This window comes from Pagrus pagrus, assembly GCF_965226575.1.
Source record: "Pagrus pagrus genome assembly, chromosome: 11".
In the NCBI taxonomy this organism is placed as follows: domain Eukaryota; kingdom Metazoa; phylum Chordata; class Actinopteri; order Spariformes; family Sparidae; genus Pagrus; species Pagrus pagrus.
The window spans coordinates 5,719,598-5,744,306 of record NC_140195.1 but is presented as its reverse complement, the minus strand read 5'-3'; the positions used below and the strand labels follow the sequence as shown (position 1 = coordinate 5,744,306).

At 40.4% G+C, this 24,709-nt stretch overlaps 2 protein-coding genes across 2 annotated transcripts in view; one reads left to right on the top strand and one right to left on the bottom strand.

Moving 5' to 3' along the window:
• Positions 1 to 8,086: 8,086 nt before the first annotated feature.
• The window catches only part of LOC311264718 (uncharacterized protein), a 39,653-nt gene continuing 23,030 nt past the window's right edge, over positions 8,087 to 24,709 (bottom strand). The window contains exons 12-17 of the mRNA XM_084365809.1: positions 23,484 to 23,636; positions 19,978 to 20,107; positions 19,833 to 19,865; positions 19,366 to 19,463; positions 17,387 to 17,470; positions 8,087 to 8,798 (exon numbers count right to left, since the gene is read on the bottom strand). Coding sequence (XP_084221935.1) covers positions 8,697 to 8,798; positions 17,387 to 17,470; positions 19,366 to 19,463; positions 19,833 to 19,865; positions 19,978 to 20,107; positions 23,484 to 23,636 — 600 coding nt within the window. The 3' untranslated portion in view covers positions 8,087 to 8,696. The remainder of the gene's footprint in view (positions 8,799 to 17,386; positions 17,471 to 19,365; positions 19,464 to 19,832; positions 19,866 to 19,977; positions 20,108 to 23,483; positions 23,637 to 24,709) is intronic.
• cd40 (CD40 molecule, TNF receptor superfamily member 5) overlaps positions 23,340 to 24,709 on the top strand; it is a 34,914-nt gene continuing 33,544 nt past the window's right edge. Inside the window, exon 1 of the mRNA XM_084367844.1 lies at positions 23,340 to 23,416. The gene's annotated coding sequence lies outside the window, so the exon portion shown is untranslated. The remainder of the gene's footprint in view (positions 23,417 to 24,709) is intronic.

Here is a 24,709-nt window from a genome sequence, read left to right as displayed (position 1 = left end):
ATCTGGAAATTAAAAAAAAGGGTGGGGGGGATCTTGGGTTTAATGCATTTATATCACTCAGGCTGTGAGTTGCACTTGTTTGTCACCTCCTGCTGCATTAAATCAACAAGTCATTCCAAAGTGTCCTGTGAGAGTATTGACAAGAGATTAGAGATGAGAGCACATCACTCTGTCCTTGTGTCACCACGGGCTCCCCACAAAGCAGCAGATCAATTTTAACGTCCTTCCTCTGACTTACAAAGTGCTACATGAGCTGGCACCGACACAGTTTAACCCGCAGGACCCCGCTGCAGCTTCAAAGAGCAGATGGATGGATGGATGGAAAGATTTCAGAATATACAGACATGTAAAAATAAATCTTCAGGTGATGATTATCACAATGTCAACAACTTTAACTCCTCCCATTAAACTGCTGTTTAAAAGGTTCATGAATGACTGATAGAAGAGTGATAACCGCTGTAATCATATTTAATGATGTATGATTACAAAACTGTAAAAAGTCACATGGAGTCAACTAATCTTTTCCGTTAACTTAACATAAATATGCACGTTTTATTCATTCAGACCACTTCAGAACTAATTAACAGGAGGTTTTCTCACTTTCACTTGAAATAGTGAGATGAACGTACAAGTACAGAGCTCAACACACCCTCAGAAATAAAATCATGTCGTGTGGTTTATCTTGCATTTTCAGATAAAATGATATCTTGAATTTTTATCCTTTACTCTCACTTTCCACATTAGTCTCTTAGCTCATCCACATCACAACACGCTGCTTGTTCATGTGACAAATAAACCTTTGAATACTTTAAAAGCTTTAATGAATAATGTACAACACACTTGACGTGGTTAAGCAGATTTAAGGACACAAAGTGGTTTTTCTTGTAGATATTTGTCAACTATTATAACTCCTCAGGTATTAACTTACCTAGAAATACGTTAAGCGACAGCTGAGCAAACTCCGCCTGCTGATGAGGCCACGAGAAGATGCTCTGAGAAGAAATCTGGGGAGTTTGTTGGGACACATACGTATGACACTCTCAAGATATAACCAGTTTATATATTTTACATAATTTTGAATGACTTATGAAAGCTGTGAAGCCGATGTTTTTATTTAAAGGTTATGTAAGTTCATGTTTACTCTTCTGCCTTGTTGCCTTTTTCCTTTTGCGGATGGTATAATGTGACGGATTGAACACTCATGTCACAGATAATTATTGAGAGACACAGGAGGACTGACCCGAGCACGATGAATGAGCGGCGCGTCGTCCATTTAAGATCATTGTTGTAAGAATTGTTTGAAATATCTTGAGGAAGGTCCAGAGGGACGGGAATTTAATGAATAAATTGTGATGCGGAGTAATAGCAGTGAGCGGACTCATCTTTTTTCAAGACTGAATAGACTCTCAAGTTAAAATATTCAAGGCAGTGCAAAGGTTTTAACATAGCGCTGGATGCTGAATGGGGTTGAGTAAAATAGTGACAGACAGACCCTCAGAAACCTGTTTTTAATTATTGGATTTGTAAAGTGTTCCATGTGAAATTACATTAAAATAAACCTGGATCCTGAAAATCCACATACAGTGACGGGGAGTCGCTTCCTTTCCCATTAAATTCATGCTTATGAATTCAGCCTTTTTGATCTTTGTGGCTGAACAACAACAAATCATTAGGTTACACTGCTGAGAGCGATGAAAACGGCAGAATTTTAAACAGCCCAACAAGTAACTGGGCCTGAACCCTGACACGAATCAGTCTGTGCCAACACACGATGCGGTGAGAAGTGTTTCACAGATAAATGTTTAGAAGCAGAACGTACCGAGCAGTCAAGTAGAGCTTGTCATCAGCAGATTACAGGTGGTGGTCTGCACGAAAAAGAAACTGATATCAGTGAAATCAGAGCCGTGTTTATGTAATCAGAGTGACTGCCAGCTCTGTTTAACAGGAATTTAAAACACAAAATAAATGTGTCACACTATTTCTCTATCTATTGGACATCTGATACATTCTTTTAACTTCCCTGAATGATACAAATGAATGAATATTTGCTACCTGGAAATGGATGTCTTCGGATCCTGGGAATGCAAATGCACCAAACTGACTCCAATTATCAGAGACTGTGTTGTTTTGGGCACCGATCCATCTGTAAATGGAAGACAATCTGAGAATATCACAACCGCAACCTGAATAGCTGCCACTTTGTGAGATTTGTGTCATCACCCAGCTCTGACAAATGGTTTCGTGCCTAATGTGCATGTCAATATGTTTCCATGGCAATGGAGTTTTCAGGGATGAGAGGCGATGGCTTGTAATGTGCCAAGAAACTCTTTTGGAAATGTTACAGGGAAAAAAAATGTTGTTTTTTTTACTTTTATTTGAAGGGCTGCCTTTCTGACCCAACGTTCCTTTACTGAGAAAACTTCAGCTGCTGAGACGTGAGGTCGTTTGATTATCAAAATAATCCTGCACTGATAGCAAACAGCAGGTTTTCACAGTAAGCTCTCACAGTAAAGTACTGTAATCTTGTTTTTGCAATGCATGGTGGGTAATTATTTGGAATATTACAATACAATGCTGTGAATCTCCGTACGACAAGGTAAACATGCTAACAAGCTAAATGTGGTTGGGTTAAAGTGAAAACATAGTATTGCTGTAATATTACTGTAAATGTAGTGTAAATCTGTACATTTATAAAAACTACAGATGCTTATTGCAGTATCATAATGTAGTTTTTAACAGTAATATGGTGTCTGGGTTACTGTAGAAACACAACATATTACTGTGATTTTAATCTTTATTACTGTAAAATAATTACAAATTAATTTACAACAGAGCTTTACTGTCAATTTACAATATTAATTTTTACAGTGTAGGAGTGTCAGGTAATGTAGGTAATGTCATGTGAACGTGATATGGCACGTTTCGTAGGTATTTCATTACGGTACGTGACACATACACACGTTCTGCTAACATAATATCCTGGCGACTGGGTTGACATTTCAATACAAGACACTTTTCTTTAAAAACATTTATTGTTGTTGTCACAGATCGGGTCAATAGCTTCAACACAAAGTTAGAGGTAGACAATAAGTAAATATATTTCTCTCAAGTAGCCTACTGCTCTGTATTTCCATTATAAACTACTTTATTCTTCTACTCCGCTGCATTTCAGAAGAAACATGTACCTGACAGCCAGTTACTGTTTCCTTTTAGCTTTAGAAGCTAAGTTGGGTAAGGGCTGCGTTTGTTATTCCCATCTGACTCTATGAGATTGTGACTGATCAAAGTACTGGAGTGTTCTCTTTCAGTAGAACTAAAAAATTATAGTGTCATGAATGAAGCTCCTGATTAATATCAAAATTGGGTGAATTCTCCAAATTGCCTATAAATGCTTGCTCATTTTTGCTCGAGGCAAACTGAAGAAACTGTCAAGGGCCGACGACTGCAGCTGCGCAACCAGAACCTCAAGGGTCAAGAGACTCGCAGCCTTCGTCTTATTCACAGTACCTTGTTATTTTTCATTGAATAATTATTCCAGGATTTTAAATGCGGTGGAAAAACTTTAATTTTCGGATGTATCGTCGCAATCGTTGTCTTCTTGAAGGACCTTAGAAACCTTGTTGAAAACTACTTCACCGTGAAACATACAAACATTATCTCGAGCACTCGTGTCATCGTGTCAGGCTGAGTTGAAGTTCAATAATTAAATAACTAGAAAACCAGTTAAAGCAAAAAAAAAATATCCTTTCATCAGTTTGTGTGTGTGTACCGCAATCTATGTTGCTGCCGAACCCAGCATCACGGTGAGACGACATCAGATAGCGAACGAATCACATTAATATTTTACCTGCTCCCTCCAGCAATTACTTCCTTTTAGACAAATGAATTCTATAGGGGGCTCGTTTTATCATCTGAAAAGGGACAAATAAAAAAGGAAGAAAATAACTTCACACCCATCGCTGGGTCTGGATAAAAAGAACAAGTCTCTAAGGAATTTAATTAGTAGTCAAAAGGAGAGTATGTACTCTGCATATAACACACTGATCATGGCGGACAGGCCTGTCGCACATAATGAGCTGCTCTGGTAATCTTCAAAAAGGCGCAGGCTTTTTTTTACAAAGTCATTGTATATACTTTTACACTAATTAAACATATATCCAAAGTGGTGCTTTTTCAATGCAATAAAATAGGCAATAGGCCAGAGGCAACTGGAGATACGAGCTGCCAGTCACTGGCAGAAGCAGCTGCTATCCTTCACAGTGATATTTCAATATTTTGCCTGAGAAGAGATATTCTGAGCTGGAGTCAGCAATAAAGTATATTTGTCTAGATTTCTTGGCCTGCAGCGCAAACAAGCTGTAAACACAATATTGTAACATTAACACCGCTTACATGCACAATACCTCATTTTATGGGTTTCTAAATCAAAAGAAAACAAACAATGTTCACTGAGTGTTGTGTGGGGAGGGCTGGGAGCCACCGCTCAGCTGATCAGAGCCGACCAGCTGTGGAGGAGAGAGTGGGATGCAGAGCCGGACCATCTGGAGGAATAAACACCCGAGTCGCATCAGATTCTGCTCTGATCCGGAGCTGTTGACCAATGGAAGGAGAGCCGTTAAACCTTTGATTTATCTTCATTCATTCCAGTTATAGCAACAGGCGACTAAATGTAACGCACCGTTAACCTCGAGTAAAGCAAAAGAGTTAGCTTACTTCTTTGAATAAGCAGCAGATATGTATCAGGATTAGCGTTCATTTGGAGTCGAGTTTCTGCTGATCTGATTAATCAAAGTCCAATATTCCCTCTCATTTATTGAGTCAGTCCCCTCAAAATATCTTAATTTTTAAAGCTGTGAAATGCTCCGCTGTGTTCATCAGTTAGTTGTTGAGCAGGTACCATACGGGGGATTTAACAGAGCTTATTTACTATGTGCCGCTGGAAACGGGGTTGACAAGACCGCTGAGAGTGAACCAAAACATTTTTAAAAAAGCTGCTGACTGTAAAACAAAAGCGATAAACAAGCTGTAGAGCCAAGGTGAACCGCAGTGTCTGTAAATGATTCCCTGTGGATTCATCACTACGAGCAACGCGTTTCATATCACAGTAGTCATTGTATCCTTTGTTACCAGATTTGATCTGAGCAGCTTTAAATTAATAGGCAGGAACATCGATGCTGTTGAGATGCTTGCACTCTGATTAAATGTGAATTTGTTTAATTCCCTCAGCTGTCAATTAAGCAGGCGGCATTCTCGGAAACGAGCTTGCACATATACATTTGCACATTTGCATTTTAGTATGTGTCTCTTTTAAATTAATTTATAAAAATTTGCTCGGCAGTCACTCGGAGTCAGGAGGGAGCTGTAACCCTGTCAGCCGAACAATACCAACAATACATCTTTTCACTGACGACAACTTGATGTTTCACAGTCAGAAAAGCAGCGGTGTGGACAATAAAATGGCTGCTTCAGTTTTAGTTTGCTGCTTTTGTTCATGCAGGCTTGTTGTCACACAGTCACGGCCGCCTGGGAAACTTGAATAAAACATTGTTAGTAACACCTGTGCATTTTCTAAAATAAGACAAGATAAGCCCTTTGTAATCCCCCAGAGGGATGAAGACTATGATGTCAACAGTAGTGGAAGAAGTACTCAGATCCTTTTCTGAAGTAAAAGTACAAACGGACTGCTCTCCCTCCACACCCGCCCTGCATCAGCCTCGTTAGCCCTGTTCCCGTAGTTTCCCCTCACCTGTGTTCCTCCACCACCTGCACCTCATCCCCTCATTTAAGTCCAGTCATTACTTCAGTGTTCGTCGAGTCGTCTGTTGTGTTTTTCCCTTCCTGCTGTTCTGCTGTGTTTGCCTGATCCCGCTGTTCAAACATCCCCTTCCCGTGGTTTATTTCGAATAAGCATTCTGCAATTTACACCGGCCCGCCGCCTCCTGCGCTTGGGTCCACCTTCTCTGCAATCGGCGTGACAAAAGAATCGTTGTGAATCCAACTTTGTGAATCCCAAGAGGGATTTTTTAAAGCAGTTAAGTAAGTAGTCGGAGAATTTCTCAACACATAAAGGAACACTGGATCCTTCAGTTAATCTCAAACATCACAGATCGGCACATTTGAAGAACATGGCGTGCAAAATTAGGACAGAAACTCACACTGCACACTGTTCACCTCACTCGCAATCAAGGATTGATTTTAATAACTGTTTGGTACAGAGACTTTCATCGGGTTATGACCTGAGTACAATCTGATGAAGGTCTTTGTACCAAAACATTGTTATGAAGATTCAGTCTTGATTGCAAATGAGGTGAACGGCATACAGTGTGAGTTTTTGCCCTGATTTGTCGGCCCTCCAAAAGTTTTTTTCAAAGAACACGGCTTGAAATTTTGTTGGCTGAAATAATCTAGCTAACTAAAGCAGTAAAACAAATGTAGTCAAGTAAAAAGGACAAGTATAGAGTATATACTTTACTGTGCTTGGAGTAAATGTACTTAGTTGCATTCTGCCATTGGACATCAATCATGATTATTTTGGTTCATTACGTGAGACAATGAGGCAGCTTGGAGAAGTTGGCGTGCAATAATAAAAAAAGAGGAGCTTCCACACACAGAAAACACAAGGCGAGCCGCATTTAAGACCACTAAGAGCTGGTATATAAGCACTCCCACCTGTCCATACTGCAGATACTGGAAATATGAAGCTTTGTTTCCAAAATGTTGTTCTCACAGTCGGAGCTTCCTGCTGCTGCTGTTCGTTAATGATCTTTCTCACTGGGGCACTGAAAGTAAACCTCGCTCAAAAGACCTGAAATCCATCCCACTGGTGTTTGCAAATACTTGTAAGCCAAGCAGTTTTGAGGGTGTCAGTGTCAGTGGGTTAGAAAAGTTGTCATAGCGTTGAAAATTCACCCCAAAATGAATGGAAATATCCTGACATGTGGAGAAGAAGTGCACAACAGAGCCCAGAAAAATTGAGGTTTAATCCTAAAAATGTCGCACTTCAGATTGTGTCATGTAACGAGGGGGAAAATAAATGCACAACCCTTAGATTTATCTGTGTGTCTTTAAAAAGTGAATCACAAAGGAAGAGAGAAACTGAAACCTCTTCTTAATTTCAAAAGCGGTACAAAGACTCTACATCGAACCTTTAATGAACCATCCAGCCACAATTTTGACAAATTGGAAATTTAAAAAAATAAAAATAAGATAAAGCTCGGTGAGGGGAAAAGATAATGAATGGGTTTTGCACTTTTCCTGCTAATGAATCAAGTTTTTTGCAGATGCAAAGTTTTAATTAAAATGAGTGTTTTTCTTCTTTTTTACAAGGATGGTGCAAATCTTTCCTGCTCGGTGTGAGATCTCGTTCATTATACTACTTCAGTTCACAGTTACAGCTACGGATAGCGTTGTTGCTGTCAACTGATTAAAATGTCAGACACACAGTGCTAAGAATACCTTTCAACCTTTTGAAGGGGAATTCTCCGCTTTTCATCATGTCATTGCCACGGTGCAGATGTGGTCCTTAATCAGAGGCGACCTTGGAGCTCGTCGTGGAGAGCGGGGGATAGGAAACGTCCCCGACCACAGCAGGATTGCATGTTCGAAATAATCAGACACTCCAGCCTCAGCTGGCCTCTGAAGTGATGTCTACTCTGTTCCTCTGCCAGCGCGGAGCCGTGGGTATTAGCGGCACACTTCAGCATCCGAGTGTTTCTTACAACCGAGAGCTTTCAAATCCTTCATTACCGATTCATCTTGAAACAAGCATCCAGGAGTCATGGAGTCAACACAAATCACAACAACCTCTGACATGAAAAAGATGCCACAAGGATCAGTTTTTTATTCACAAAATTGATTTTCTGCTGCCATTGTCGTCCCGTGCTCCAGGATCGTCAGCATCACTTTACACATCATAATGTATGTCTGTACAATGACTCACATCCAATACCTGTTATGATATAAAATATCTGTACAACAAAACAGGAGAAAAATACAAACAGTCACTGAAAATATGAATCCACACAACATTTTACTCTCTTCAACATAAAATGCTGCCTTGTATCTTAAAGGATAAGTACACCCAGAATTGAACATTCTGTCATTATCCACTCATCCTCATGCCGATGGAAAGTCGGGTGAAGTTTCATGGTCCAAAAAACATTTCTGAAGCTTTACCTGAAGCAGATTAGAACTGATAAAAAACATAAAACGGCTCTTTACATCAGGCGTAATACAAGTCTCCAGAAGCCCAGAGATCCCAAATTGATTGAAAAGTCGTTGTTTACGCCCTTTTCTAAACCGAAGTCTTCACTGTAGCTGCTGAGAGCCTGTCCTCATCAGAAAAACAGCATATAGGTGAAAGAGGAAAGCAGCTTATTAAAGCCAGCTGACAAACAGTTGGCATCGTATGACATATTATGACTTTTTGACTGTTATCAATTTGGGATCTTGGCAATTCTGGAGTTATTGGGGAGAAGGCTTCACCCTGTTCGGCTGTGAAGCTCCAGAAAAGTTCTGAGGACTAAAAACACCTCACTGTCCATCAGCATGAGGGTAAGTAGATAATGCGTGAGTTTCATTTTTGTGTGAACTTTCCCTTTTATCTTCCTGAACTTGGACAAAGAAAGTAGGATCAGTTTGGTTTGTTTGATCGGCTGAGCTGCAGTATCACCGGTTTCCAGTATGTGCCCTGTAACTCATATAATTTCAGTGTGGGCCCTCTTGAAGTCGTGGATGAACTGATAGATCAGCCCAAAGAGCTCCTGAGAGTCCTGATCCGCCGGCTCTCCGAATTTAACCTTGACAAGAGGAAAAACAGGATGAGCTGCTTGTGAATCAAAAAAAACTTCAGCCTCATAGCAATCACACTTCCTGGCACCTCAAACACATTTCACAATTAACAACTGCATTCAGTTTCATTAGCGAGCTGCTGCCGAGGTCATTCACATTCTTCTTAACGATGGACTTTAGATATAATTACCTCATATACTTTCTCAGCATGCATTTCATTCCTCCAGTCTACTTATACAATCAGGTAGACATGCGCTGCTGAATTAATACTTGGTGGCGCGGTGGTGGTGAAGGGTCACCGAGCATATAAATGTTTGTAATTCTCAAGTCAAGCTTTTATCAGAAAGGGGTCATGATGGTTAAGCGTTCTAATTGGCTGATTGCATGCCGCTGACTGTGCAGGTTGAAGTTCAGGCTCAAACTGTGCTACTGTCGCTCGATCTTCATTTTCTTTACTTTTCACTATTTCTCTGAAAGACTGCTATAGAAATTAGAGCAGTCAGAGCAAGCTGCTTCCTTGAACACTTGAGGACGTGTTCACTAATAATGTGAAGAGACGCAACAGGTGAGAACATCGGCATTTGTTGGGATTTAGGCTCATTTTGCCTCAGTAACATGTCTTCTTTCAGGCTAGAAGTGGAAGGAAAATGTCAGTTGTTAATGTGATTGTGCATATTTAAACATAAAATTACCAGAACTCGCTTAAGCAACATTATTATCTGATTTATGGAGTGATAAACGTTGAAATGAAAAAGCAATTTCGAACTTGGCTTTATCCGTTGTTCAGATTTCTATTCTGAAAATTGAATGTAAATTAGTTCATTTTTAATTAAATAATGCTTAATTTGAAAATTTAAACAGAAAATTATAATTGTCTTAATGTAAGTCAATCAACTGGAGATGTTTCATGGTGATATCTCTTAATTAGAAAATGTTACACTATAAAATCGAGTAGACAATTAAATGTAAGTTGTTAAAACTTTTTAGCTCGTTCAACTTAAATTTAATTGTCTACTTCATTTACTTATAATATTTCTGAGGTAATTGGTTCACTCTTAAACAGCCTTTAGCACAACTGGACTTCATTTAACATCAGATTAGATTCGATTTATTAATTAAAACCTTTTTAAAGGAATAGTTTGACATTTTGTGATAAATGCTTATTTGCGTCCAAAACAGAGGAAGTAAGACTTTTGCATTTACAAGTGATGTGCCCTCCTGAAAGTAGGCAACACATAGACGTTAGCTTTACAGGCATTTGTTGGCCATAGACTGAATTAAATGTGGGTGGCCATCTTCTTTTGCTTTCTTATTTTTACCTTTACTTATTAACTATGTAGCTGGAGCTATCAAACTGTTAGCTTAGCCAGCAGAAAGCCCAGGAAGTCACTACTCCCGACCAGGAAATAGTTTGGCACTTAAAATGTATGAATTGTTATTGAAATGAGATATATAGGGTTAATTAGTGAGCTGTAGAGGGCCTGGAAGTAAGGTTTGTTACCTTTGGACACAACCAGGCTAGCTGTTTTTGCCAGTTTCTGGTCTTTATGCTAAGCTAAGCTATCTGGATGTGGGTTGTAGCTTCACATTTACCATGTAGGTGTGAGATTGATAGAAATCTTCTCATCTGACTCTCAACAAGAAAGTGAATAAGCTTAGTCTCTAATTGCGGTTGGTTTTTGGGCAGATTGAGGTTTTCAGGAGGTGTAAAAATTGTCAGTGGTCAACGGCAGAGTTAAACAACTACAGCTTCAAGGTTCTGAGTTTCAATGGACCCAATCAAATCAGCCAAATATCTCTTTCATGATGAAATTTCAACTCGGCTCAATAGAAAGATAGAGAGCCTCACAAATTACGAATTCAACATCACCCAGTTTGCCACTGTTAGCATGGTAACAGCAAGGGCATGGTTTATATCACCGGGACTGAAGTGTAGCATTATATTAGGCAGAGCACTGAGGTCGAGCGCGTTTGAGTCGATTCATCCATGCTCCCAAATCACTGGCTCATTCTCAGCTCTAAGGCTGTCAGCTGACCCAATCACAGTGATGCAGGTCCATCTCAACACTTCTTACTCTTCGAATACCAAACCTATTTTCTGGTGCAGCTTCTTCTACCACCCAAACTTCCTCCATATTTATTCAATGTGTTTTCAAAGATTTAATGTACATAAATGGAGTCCTTGTTCCTGTTTGGATTTGAGAGCTTTCTCAGGAAGCAGAACCTTTTCCACCAATATAAACGGTCTATTTCTTAACATATGCAGCAAAGAATCTGCTTTGTTTATAAGATGAACAATTGGAAGACAACACAAACAAATTCCTAATGAAGAAAAAACACACCTTGATTGAACACTGCAACAGAAATGATCCACCGGTGCCTACATTGATAGTTTTTAATTTGTTTTATCACTCTACAACATATTTGATTTATGTACATATTTTAGTTCTTGAGTACAAAGGCGTTTTGATAGTTTCATCTGCAATAGAAATCCAGTATTCCCCCAGTGCCTTCATTGGTATTTTTTGCTTTTTGTGTTGTTATTTCAAGGAGTATCTTCATATGATAAACATGCTCACAATTACCAAATACACTGTGCTCAAAGCTACTATTTCTCTCAGTCTCTCTCTGACAGCCATCAACCTGCTTCTCTGCTCCCCTCCCAACACTCACTAGCACCACCACACGTAGTCACCACGTTTTACAATGCACGTCATGTAGTGCAATGACGTCATCACGTGCGTACGACGTGATATGGCTAGAGACGAAAGTCTGCTGCAAAAAGAATGAAAGCTTTTGTTATTGTGATTTTTTTATTTCAGGTCGATTTAAACTGGATCATGTGAACAACAATCTCCCGTGGCGACTGCAGTGCTGTTTTGACAGGGGTAAAGGTCCAGTGTGTGAGGTTGCGGTTTGCAACCAACTAAACACCCCTCGTTTAATCCTTCCCTTCGATGTAAGCTTAAAATACGAAATTCCCTCTCTGTAGGCTACATTGGTGGTGCAATATGGCAGACTCGACTCCCTCTGCAGATAAAGAAGACTCATTCTGAGTTAATGAAAACAAAACTATTCTTATTTTCAGGTTATTATGCTAATGAAAACATAATTCTGATAAATCCTACACAAATGACCTTTAAAACAGACCCAGGAGAAGATTAACAGTTTAAGGCGTAATTAACTGAAAAGGCTTGTGGTTATTATTCAAAAGTGACTCACATTAATCAATCTAATATGTACAAAGGGAGTTAGCGATAAGAAGTAATCACTTGACGGGTCTATAAAAGATTACACTGGCAGGGTGACACCTGGTGTATTGTAAGTAAAAAGTCTGTTAGTGCTTTCAAAGCCTCAGTATGTCACTGCTGCTGCTTGTATTAGTGTGTCCTTCTGAAAGGTTTACCCAGCTGTAAGAGGTCTGTTCTCAAAAAGTCCCTGAAAGCAAGAGGGGTGTGTCATCCCATTATTAACACCTGTTCTCTCTATAACAGATTACACTCTCACATCAGATGTGCTAATTAGGCTATTTGCATTCTTTTCCGCCAAATATCTGCCAGGAAAGCCCGATATTACCAGTCCGTCGAGGCACTAGAGTTCTCATTTCACCCAGTTTGAGTGACGGGAGCCTCTGCAAAGCCTCTCAGTTGATCAGCCGGGTTGTTTTTCTGTGCATGATAAATATTTGCATACATTTTTGCAAACACATGCAGCAAAGTCAACAAATCCACAACCAAGCTTCAAAATGGCTGAAGGAGAATAAAGGGAGTGCCTGGTTCTGTCAGTCAGTGTTTCAGATGCTCCTTCATCTCCACGCTGCCGTCAAAATGTATAATTGGTGAACAGAATCCACCGATGCCAATAGTGTCAAGTATTTAAAATATATGGTAATAATATAACCACTGCAATGCACCATACGTGCCAAAAGCAAAGGAAACACTACCCTTTAGCATTTATAAGCAGGAGGCGGCATTTCACCAGAGTAAAAGCTCACTACTGCTAACTGTAACTACCATGAGCTAGTTAGCTCAGTTAGCAGTGCAGCAAGTGGTTCATATTGGGAGCTCGGGGGCTAGAGAAGTGTTAGCGTTGACACCGCTAGCGCAAGAGCTTTGGACCAAGGCCATCTGGGTAGCTCGCTAACTTTAGTTGATATCTCTGGAACACAACACAGAGGCGTCATAAAATCAAACTGCTATTTATTCACATTCTGTCGATAATTTCGGACGACCAAAAAATCTTACATGTAGTATAATTTGTTAGAAATGGCCAGAATTCAAGTCTGCTGGACTTGCTACTCTTTGGCGGTAGCATCTGGCTGCCGTTAGCAAGTGCCTCAGCTAGCCTTGGAGCTACCAGGCCCTATTAGCTGACTGGAGTCTGCCTGCAACTCAACCTCGGATGACGGGGAGGAGTCACCGCAGGCAACAGGTTCAGCTCATTTTAAGCCAAATTCAAGCCAAAGATTTGTGCCGCAACGAATCGTCTCAGTAGTGTGAACTGACATGCTGCAGCTCGACTCGGGCCCGCTAACGGTGTTGCCTGCAACTCAGCTTGTCATGTCGCCGGTGGCTGGTGTAATTAGCGCCTACTACTTAATTGGCAACTACATATCTTCTCCTCTGCTCCGCTCACATTCACAGCCCCTCGCTCAACCACACCTCTCCACTGCTCTTTCTCTTTCCCTCCCACACACTCGCTTCAAGACACACATGCCTCGTTTCCGCCGTTTCACCATTACTAGGAAATGCAACTGTAGCTATCACTGAGCTCATTCATATTTTAAGGCGCTACAAATTATATCCAGCTGTAAAAAAAAAAAAAAAAAAAGCCAGCGGCGAAAGTACAAAGAGACACTGCGATTGAGACGATGCATCGTCTGCTGTAGTCGCGTTGGTGTGAACTGGCAGGTTTTCAGAACATTGCAGAACGTTTATTTCAAACAAACCAGAGGTGGTTATGGACTGTTTTTGTGAGTTTTATTACGTTTATGTCGTCTTTAAATTAAGTGTGTTTCACGATGAGTTAACAAGGCAATTAAGCTCATCTCGGTTCAGTCAAAGAGAGAGAAACATGAACTCGCTGCCTTTAATCTCCCAGCTGAAACCACATCTCTCAGCTCTATGGCAAAACGGTAAATGGACTTGCATTTCTATAGCACTTTTCCAGTCTACAGGCCGCTCAAAGCGCTCTACAGCACTTATCAGATTCACCCATTGATACACTGATGGCAGAGGCTGCCATGCAAGGTGCCAACTGCTCATCAGGAGCAATTTGGGGTTCAGTATCTTGCTCAAGGATACTTCGACATGCAGCTTGGGTAGCCAGGGATCCGAACCAGCAACCTTCCAATTACTAGACGACACGCTCTACCTTCTGAGCTACTGCCGAACTATCACCTCTTGCAGTACAAAGTGGTATTCGGAGACAAGACGGGCATGCTAACTCCAGTAGATATCTCTGGAACATAAACCCCTTTAATGTATTTATCAATGTTTATACCTCCTTATATGGGAGGGGAGGCTGGTGCATAAACACACCACATGAACCATTCATTAGTTTACAAAAAAAACACCTGTTAACATTATAGATACAAATAAGGTTACAAGACGATGCTGAAATGTTCAGAGCAGCCAGCAGAAGCATCCGTATCTTCTCTAATCTGCAGGTTTGAGCTCTTTGCTTGAAATGCGAGATTAAAAGCAGTTTATCTTCAGACGCAGAGGTAGAATCAATTCTGCTATATTGTGTCTTCCTAACTATTAAAGACGTGTGTTGAAGAGAAACTTGTGTCGGTGTGGCTTAGCTGTCAGCTGTCAGTGTTCTGACAAGGTGTTAGACTTTTTTCAGGACATGTTACAGCGAAGCACGTTACATAAAACGTCTCCTTCTATTTAACACTTTTTTGAAATCATGCCTCCAGAGTAACAAAATAAAAAAATAAAAAAATTTAATGAGCTCCTTCTATGTATAATAAATTAGCATGTTGGCTATTTAAGAACATCGTTATGAATTCTCCTCCCCCGTGACACGATGGGACTAAATATCACGCCTGGTCTCCAACCTGCTGCTTCCATGCACAACGCCACAGCACAGGAAAGAAAGGGTTTGTTGTATGTGCAGGAGGTTTCATGCATGGGGTCACCCATGCAGTGGAATCAGGGGAGCAGGTGGAGCCGGAGACTCAGGACTGGGCTGCGTTCATCTGCAAAATCCCACTGAGTTGCTTCTGACTAAATTTGTGATGCTTGAAAATACTGAAGAGGACACAGATAAGGACGCTACCATTAAAAAAAACACTTCAAACTTAATTATTAAATATGTCTTGATTCCACTGGTCCAACTTTGATCAAAACACGCAGGGATGATTCCTCGTGATTAAAAATAATCCCTGACCTGAAGGCGACACTACAGTTAAAGGTCACATTGTTAAACTTTAAAAGGTCGCAGCTGCTGGGCTAAACAGACTAGTTTTAATAACATTAGGAGTGATTTATCTTAACAGTCTCAACGGAAATGATACGGGAATCTTAGGATGTTTCACTTTAAAGGGAACAGATTGACATCTGGGGAAATATGCTTGAATGTGAGTATTTACAAGGTGTTTAAATGTGCTGTCAGTGTGTACAGTATGAGAATGTGTAATGAGTAATGATGCAGTTGTTTTACCAAAAATAAGCTTTGCTAAAAGAAAAAAAAACTCAGAAAAGATGCTCCCTGAAGTAATTTAGCTTTTTCCATATCTACAAATGATATAATTTACATAACAGATACTGTCTCATCTGGAGCGTTTGTTTGATATTGATTTCTCAGTTACTCTGAGTAAAAAGAAGCTTTTTAAAAGGTTGATTTGAACAGTCTTCTTTAATGAGTTTTAAACCTTCAAACAAAATGAACAATGCTGCAGTTCTGTCAACAGTTTGTCCTACTTGAGTATAACTTTGTTTCCTGTCCAACAAGGAAGAACGAGATCAGGTTTCCTGATCTCGTTCTTCCTTGTTGGACAGGAAACAAAGTTATACTCTTGACTTTAAGAAGAAGATGAAGAAGGAGAATGTGCTTTGTTGCCTAGATGTCCCCGAGGCTAGCCGCTTCCCCCTGTTTCCAGTCTTTATGCTAAGCTAAGCTAACCAGCTACTGGCTTCATTTTGACCATACAGTCGTGTGATCTTACTTTGTGCGAGAAATCAGCATTTTTTAACCAAAATGTTGACTTATTCCTATTATTCCTTTACTTATTACCTCTTGTAGATTAAATCTACGGTCACAAAAGAAGAGATGTAAATAAAGACAGTTGGAGAGCGGACGCCAACGGTGCTTTCGGCTGTGAAAACGGCGCTCGAGCATCAGAACGATATCCTTATTATTTCCGTGCGCTCACTTTACAGCACATTATCCCCCAGCCTCCCTTTTTCACTCACTTGTGTGCAAGTTGTGGAAAAAGTTTGCAGTGCACGAGAATCTAATTGTGGGTCTAATATAACACAATTCCCTACCAGGCCTAAAGCTCATAGCTCACACTATAATATCTCAGCGCCGAAACACAGAGGGAAGGGTGAGTGGACTCTCTCCGATGATGGATTGTCCATAGAGATGTGGGAAGGGTGAGAAAATAAGCACTACTTTTGTATTGATTGTTTTCAGTCGGGACTCTATAAGAAAAAAGATGTAGCACCTGTTAAGATGTCAAAAGCAGGCTTGAGTTCTATAAACCTAATCTAACCAGGTTAGCGAGCAAAGAAAACGTCCCCCTTTATAGACGATGTGATAAAAGAATACACAGGGACCAGTAGCTCCAATAAATCTGATGATATGTGAGGCAGAGGAATTTTCTATATGAGAGATCTGACGCTGAAGGCGAGTATAGTTCTCTGTACTCATTAAACAATATTATCATTTTGGTCCCAGAGTCCAGTCAACATCAGTGAGAACTTAAATCATAAATAGCTCAAGTATAAATGAGGAGCAATATATTTAAAATGAGACGTCAAGAAAGAAGAAGTAGAACAAAAAAGCTTCCTTCAACTACTTTTCTATTAAAGCAATCGACCACAACTTTCCTGTATGTGTCCTTGTAGGCTAATACGTTGCTGTTTTACAAAAAAAATAAAAAATAAATAACGACATCAGAAACCCCACCGGGGTGCTCTTCAAGCTTCTCATTTTTAATCATGTCTAGACCGTTCATTCTCTGATGTGAGATCGCACATCAAGGGTCAGGATGAACTTGTCTCTCACACTCTCTGGCTACAGGAGACGGCGGCAATTGCTCACCAATCCTGAAAAAAAATTATCCGCAGGAGTAAGTACAGCATCTTTCAGAGCTGCAAATCAGCGGTGCTCGCCGTTAAATGATGCGGAAGCCGCGGCCACACGCACACTATATATATAAGATGCACTATGTCCTTGTGTAAAAAAAAAAGGAAGTAACCTTGGGGACTTCTCCCTTTTGAATTATACGTTTTCTCCCAGCGTAGGGTGGGGAGATACGATGACAAATAATTGAAGAGGGCCATCTATACGCTACTGAGGGCTGAGGACGATCCATCTCTGAGGCTGTACAAAAGAGATATTGAAATAATAACTCAAGGATTACCAGCGTGACAGAGTAGAGTTTCTTCATCTCCTCACACGTCTTCGTCAATGCCGAGAGATCCGTGTTGTATTTCTCAATTGTCATCTGGGGGATAGAAGGAGAAGAAAGAAAAAAAGCACAAGGAAATCCTGTTGAGTCTGTTCATTCATTAGGTCGAACACTGCTCAAACTACACTGCTGTCGCTGAGGGGTTAAACTCTGCAGAGCCTCCTGCAGGACCAGTATACACTTTATATATTAGTTAAAAACATGTTGAAAGTTTAGAATAAAAGGGAAGTTCTGAAATGTAGTTTAGGGCCACCTGCAATAAAAAACACCTACACGCTCATTTGTATGATACAGCTGCTTTTTAATAATTTGTGAAGTCGACTGTAGGAGTGATTTAAAGGAATAGTTTGATATTTTGGGAATTTTCATGAAACTGGAGGCTGTGTTTACAATAGAAGAAAGCCCAGGGTAAAACTTACAATAACATCATTAATAAAGCAACTGTTAAACAGTTATATACTATTAACCATTAATTAAGCAACCGTAAAGGTTTATAAACATCAGCTGGAACTTTATAATGGCCATCCAAGTAATGTTTACAGATACTGCACAGTGTTTATTGACCATTTACAAAGTAGTATACACATCAGTTGCAACTTTATATCAAATAATTGCGTAATAATCAGATTTTAAAGTGGCAGTTACAGGTGTATTTTTGGACCTCACTGCTTCCCAGAGATCCATCACATCTCCATAACAGCACCACATGAAAGCGATGTGCACCTTTTTTCAGTTTAATTTTTAGTTTCACGTTCATCGAAAATCTTGAAAATCATGAAAATCTTTGAGATTATTACTTTAAAGCTTTTGATTGTTTGTTAATAGTCAAATAAACATTAACTTATATTTAATTAACTCTTGATTTGCAGTTTGTTAATATTAAACTAACTTCAGCTCCTCAGTTTTCCAAGCACCAGTCTTCACGTCAGAGATCATGAGGGTAAAATAACAGCTGTGTTAACGAAGCTCACAGAAAGTCTGAACATCAAACCGTCTGTGTTTTAAGCCCACAGCCTGTTCGTTACATTCTGGCAGACCTCCATTGCTTTGGTAAGTTGCATCTCCTGTTCGCACCATAAGGACAACAATCACTTGGATTACTTTTGTCTGATGCACAGGAGCCGAGGTCTGGAAGTCATAAGAGACTGGCTTTTTCTATAATTTCCTCCGCCAAGGAAGTTGTGTTTTTACCCGTGTCTGTTTGCTGGTTTGTTGGTTGGTTGGTTTGTCAACAGGAAAACACAAAAACTACCAAACAGATTTCCACGAAACGCGGATGGAGGAAGGATCTCGGCCCAGAATGGACCCCATTAACTTTTGGTGCAGATCCAGATAAAGGGACGGAGGCAGGAACTTTTTCTCAATTTCTTTTACCTAGCAGGATAAGGTTTTTTTCAACATTTTCGTTAATTTCTCAGGGAATAAGACATGGATCTTGATGAAAAGAAATATCGGGAGAATTTAGGTGGCTGGTATCTATGAGTGAGGACAATTTGATGCAAACTGTTTGGCAGAGGTATACACTCTACTGAGTGCCATTCTAGTTTTAAATGGCTGCGTTATCAGCGTATATGTGGCCTGTGTGAATAGAGGCGGTGAGATGATTGTGTCAATCCCAGACAGGTCGCTGGGGAGGAGGGTGTGAAAAATATCACTGCAAAAATGTGGATGCTGCTCGGAGGACATTACCTGTGCATATCCAAATAATGTATTTGTATTTGTTTACATAATGCTTCATAAAGGGCAGCAGTGTGCCAATAACAGGAGAGAAAAGACCAGCGGCTGATGAAAACGAAGCAGCTAGTAACCAGATCCATTTGTGCAGGAAACAATGAGCGCAGTCAATACTGTGTTTGTTTACAAGAAGACACATTGCCCCTTTAAATGAACGCATAAATAAATAATAAAACAACAAAGATTCACCAGCTCACCTTCAGGTCTTTGGAGAAGTTCAGCCGTTGAACTCCGGCATTTCTCTTCTTGGATGTTTTTTTGTACTGAATGACTTTCTGCAGTTCGTTCTTCAGGACTGAAACACACACACACACACACACACACACACACACACACACACTTTTGATTACCATCCATCATATTTGACCACTGAAGCAAATAGCTGCTTTAAATCAGATGCTGTCTCCTGGGTGACGCGGTGATGTGCGGTATTTGTGCTTGTGGCAACTGCTTGTAAGTCATCATACAGACAATATATTGGATTGAGCCCATATGTTCCCTAGACAATGAGATCATGGTGTTTTCAACAGAGTACGCTGAAACTACGATCATGGAAAGATCCAGTAAATGTTACAATCACGCTTCCTCTCAAATAACTTGCGTTGGCACAAAACAGTGGAGTATTACAGCGATCTCAGCAAAACGTAAAATGTGATCTACTCACCGTCCACTTCTGCGGTCAGGCCTTTGATGGACGCTATCCAAGACGGAGAAGAAGAAAAATGCACGTTTCACTTAACAGACCACAACTGAAAAGTACCACACAGGTTTTTTTTTACAGCTTTGATGAAATCCTGATTAGCAAATACCTCCAGGGACAGTTTCAAATTCTGCCAACTCCTCGGTAAAAGTGGCCAGGCACGGTTCATGCAACGTGATCTGCTCCACAAGGGCATGGAGCAAGGTGAACTTCCTGTCACTCCCACGTAACTGGGAGAGCTGTGGATGGAGAAAAGATGGATAAAGCGGAGGGTGACTACTACCCTGTAGTCTCCTGCTACACAGCTCGAGGACGTATAGTAAGACAATAAAGGAAACAAGACAAGTGTGTGTTGTGATAGCTGAAGGCCATAGAGAGATAGGATGACAATGCATAGATTCTGTTTCTGCATCCCCCTCGGGTCGTCTGTTTATATCGTCAACCTTGGGATTTCTATTTGAAATACCTTCCCGTGAGCGTGAACACAAATGTAAACTCCTGCATCAGAAGCTACGTGTAAAACGGCTTGTAAACTGTGTGTATATGTTGTGTGTTGAGTGTTGAGTACATGTACACTTACCTAAGTACTGTACTTTGAGGTACTTACATAATCATTTCCATTTTCCACTACTTGAAGTGCTTGCAGGTGAAATTTCTTATGAAATATATACCTAACCTTGTCTGAAAATGGTCTTTTCAAACATGAAATCAGGATTTTATGTTAAACAAGATCGAAGTACACAAATTTCAGTTTCTTTTAAGGGAGTCTGAGTCCTTTACTCTCCTTTACTCAGCTCAGTGTGCGGCAGTAGGTGGTAGTGAGTCTGAACACCTGTAATTTAGTCTTTTTCTGTGATTTTTCATCATATATCACCAGTTTACATCATGTTGAATTATTGAGATTTTGCCGATTGGTTTGGTGCCTGCTGTGTTGCCGGTGAGAAGACAGACTTCACAGCTGCATCTGCAATGAGTTTGTTTGGTCAGCAATGAGATTTTAGTTTAAAAACTGATTCTGGTAGTCCGAAGAAAGTTGAATATCTGATCCAATAATCGGTTGACCCATAGACAGTACATACATGCGCATACCTACATGTAAATATATGTATAATTTTACTTTTACTTTTGATACTTAAGCACATTTAATATCAGATACAAGTAATATCGGCATTGGTGACTGTCACCTTTACCAAAGTAACATTTTAACTTGATAACTTGACTTATACTGCTGTATTATTGTACCGTACTTGAGTATTTTCATTTTCTGCTACTTTATACCTCTACTCTGATACAATTCAGGGGCTATTATTACACTTTTGTTGTACCGCTACTCTTTTTTTGCCCTCTGGTGTGACGTTTATCAGCTTTTCGAGCTGCACAGCCTTTTAGCTTCTGTTGCCAACTTTACAGTAAACGTCTGTAATTATCTCAGCACTTTTTCATACGTAAATTAGTTAAAATACTTCTCTGTTCACAGTTTGCTTTGTTCATATTGTTAATAGTTTACCATTTGATTTGTATATAGTAAAATTCAGTCAAAAAACAGATTCATCTGATTGACAGCTGATAGCTTTTTTATTATGACTCATAACTAGTTACAGCAGCAGTATCTGTGCTTTAATATATTTGTATTAAAGGGTTATTATGACTTTACAATTCAAGCCATGTTGCACTATATAATTGAAATGCGAGAAGGACCTCTCTCTCATCCAGTGATAAACACTCATGGTCTTTTTCTAGGTTATGTTGTTTACCAATTTAAGGCTCCTGCCGTCTCTCTGGATCACATATACCCAAGACATGCACCAAGTATTGATGCGCGCAAGAAAAAAGCAAAACTGAGATGAATTCGATACATTTTTCTTGAAAGCAGCCGGCCATTAATTTGATGAGAGTCTGTCTGAAGCAGCAACAGTTTACTTCTCTCAATTAGACCTGGAAACACCTCTGAGGGAACACGAGGCCTCGGCTTCATTAACGGAGCAGAGGACGTTTTACTTCTGTGCCAAGAGCGCACTGCCCCTTAAAACCTTCCCAGCAGACGGAGGAGTGGTTCAAACTAAATTCAGGGAAAGGCAGAAAATACTCGCACGAACCCCAGACAACACTTAAAACTAAACATCCGACGGCTGCTGAACGTTTAAAGGAATAGTTTAGGATTTTAGGGATCATGCTTATTCGCTTCGTTCCCGAGAGTTAGATGAAAAGATTGAGAACACGCTTGTTTGTACGGTAAATAAGAAGCTACATCCAGCAGCTTCGGTTAGAACAAAGACAAGAAACAGGGTGAAACAGCTGGCCTGGCTCCGTCAGAAGGAAACAAAACCACCTCTAAAGTGTGCTCATTAACATGCTGTGTCTTGTTTGTTTACTCTGTATAAAAAACACAAGGTGTGAAAACACCACGCTGTGGTTCGACAGAGATTATGTGCCGGACCAATTCACTGCTCCTCCGTTTGTCTTGTTACTCTTCTTCTGTGACCGTTGGCAAAAGCAATTTAGAGGTGCGTTACCAATCATTTTTTGATTCTATGTATATGACATACGAAGTCTGTCAATTTAAAAGACAATTTCACTTTGCACGTCTATTTCATTAGCCAATTTACAGCAGAGACACTGGAGGCCTTTGCACACTCTTTAAAAATAAATACGACCTGATCTCGCTGATCTTGTCTTGTTTTCAGGATTTCATGGACCTAGTAGGCGATTGTCTTTTCCTTTTCTCCCCTTCACTGTTTGATGACTCTGTCTTGTCTCGTTTTTTATCCAAAGACGGGCTTAAGAAAGCATACAGAAAAAAGCAGACTTGGTGTGCCAAGGCCTTAAGGAGTAGCTCCCGCTGTGCGTTGCCAATATCCTCGACAGGTATATACCATCATATCGCCCAACCCAAGTTTGGACGGAGCCAGGCGAGCTGTTTCCCCCCATATCCTGCGTTATAAGCTAAACCTTGCTGATTCCAGTTGCGTGACGACTTGACTCGACCTATAGGAGTCGAGGGAATACTTTTCACGGACAGAGGGATGTGAAATAAGTGGATACATACGGGATGTGCAGTATGCGGCTCATTTTCATGACACTGTTTTATGATAGTTGTTGACATGCACTTTAAATGTCTGCCTGGACTGTGGTGACATTGATGATGGCTGCTACAGATTATTTTTAGCTACTGTTGTTTTATTGTGTTTTTAATGCGTCTGTCCCACAAGTTGCCTCTCTTGGGACATTAACATTTTTTTTAAATCTAAGACAAATATGGGAAGGTTTCAATCCTCTCATCCAACTCTTGGCAAGAAGTGTATTTCCTAAAAGGTCAAACCGTTCCTTTAAATAAACCAGAAAACAGGCGCAGACGTTTTGCTCCGACTGACTGCACTTAATGATGTTCATTTCTGAGAGATTCACCCACGAGTGGCCGCGCTTTGCGCAAAGTTTAATTCCTCCAGGTAGCGACGCCATCACACCTGTCAGGAGGACTGTGTTCGAGGATCTGAGCGACCGACACAGGAAGCAGCTGAAAGACAAGGAGCCCCCCGCTGTGTATCTCAGTGAGTAGTCTTATTAGCCTCGGGCCGCAACTCAATCAAAGGTCAGGCAGCAGTGGTGGAATCATACTTTAGCTAAGGAGGAGAGGCGGAATCCCTTGGCCTTTTCCTTCTTGGCGTTCTCGTTGAGGTAATTGCCAATGGCGAGGAGGTACTCCAGCACGGATACAAATGACCTGCAGTTGTTCAGCTGTGTGCACATTCTGATCTTCTGGTTAATCAGCTGGAAGACAAACACAGAAGGCACAGAGCAAAGTCATTTTTGATCTGTAATCCAGCTGCACGGAGGCTGTGGCATTCATTTCTTCAGACAACGGCTGTGAAATTTAAGTGGAATAAGGCTGAAGCTCGTTCTGGGGCTCTGTGTGCCGACAGAGTGTGGACCAAAAATAACTCAAGGCTTTGGTATTTTACATTTTAAAGATAAAACAGCCATCTCACAACACAGCACCTTGTTTGACCTCATAAAATGAATAATCAGGGCTTCGTTGTTCGGCAGGATTATTATTTAGTATGTAATTGTGTCAAGAACAAATATCCCTCTAGAATATTGCACAATTTCCCTGTTTAACCAGTTCTGAACCGGCACTGTTGGATATGGAAATCATACTGAAAAAAGAAAGTGGGATTTTAGGTTTTGCCAAATGGTGTGCTGGAGGATAAAGGAGTTGAAGCTGTGGGAATCGTAAAGAGTTAGCTTTTCAAAATAAGGTCCATGCCAACCTGCAACATCACTCCCACCATATGCTCCCGTTTTAAGAATAGCTTTGCACAGGACCATCTGCACAATAATGGAAAACCACTGTAGTTTGTATGGGACATAATTGAAACAGCTCAGCTCGTGGCATCTGGTTTTAGTATGGAAGTTTAAAGCAACAAAATGTGAAAGTCCTGGAGTTGAGTTGATTGTTGAGTCCACAGCTCATTAAATACTGATGCTTTGGGTCGCCGTGCGATCAGAGCTGCCAATCCAAAGCTTCAGTATTTGACTATCCAGGGATGAGACTCTACAATCGACTATGTCTCTCTGGGACGCCACATATCGTTGCTTTAAAAAAGTAAATCATTATCTACATCTATATACAATTATTATCAAACAGATTTAAAGTCTGATGTTGTTTTCCTTCTTCCACCATTTCCCGATTTAACAATGTGGGTGGGGGCAAGACGTACGCCATCAGAGACGGTCCTGGATGGTGTCCTTGCTGTGCACGGCGGTGAGGAAGTTAACCAGACTTAACAAAGCATGCCCGTCCAAATCATACGCATAATTCCCGACTTTACATCTCTTTGTGT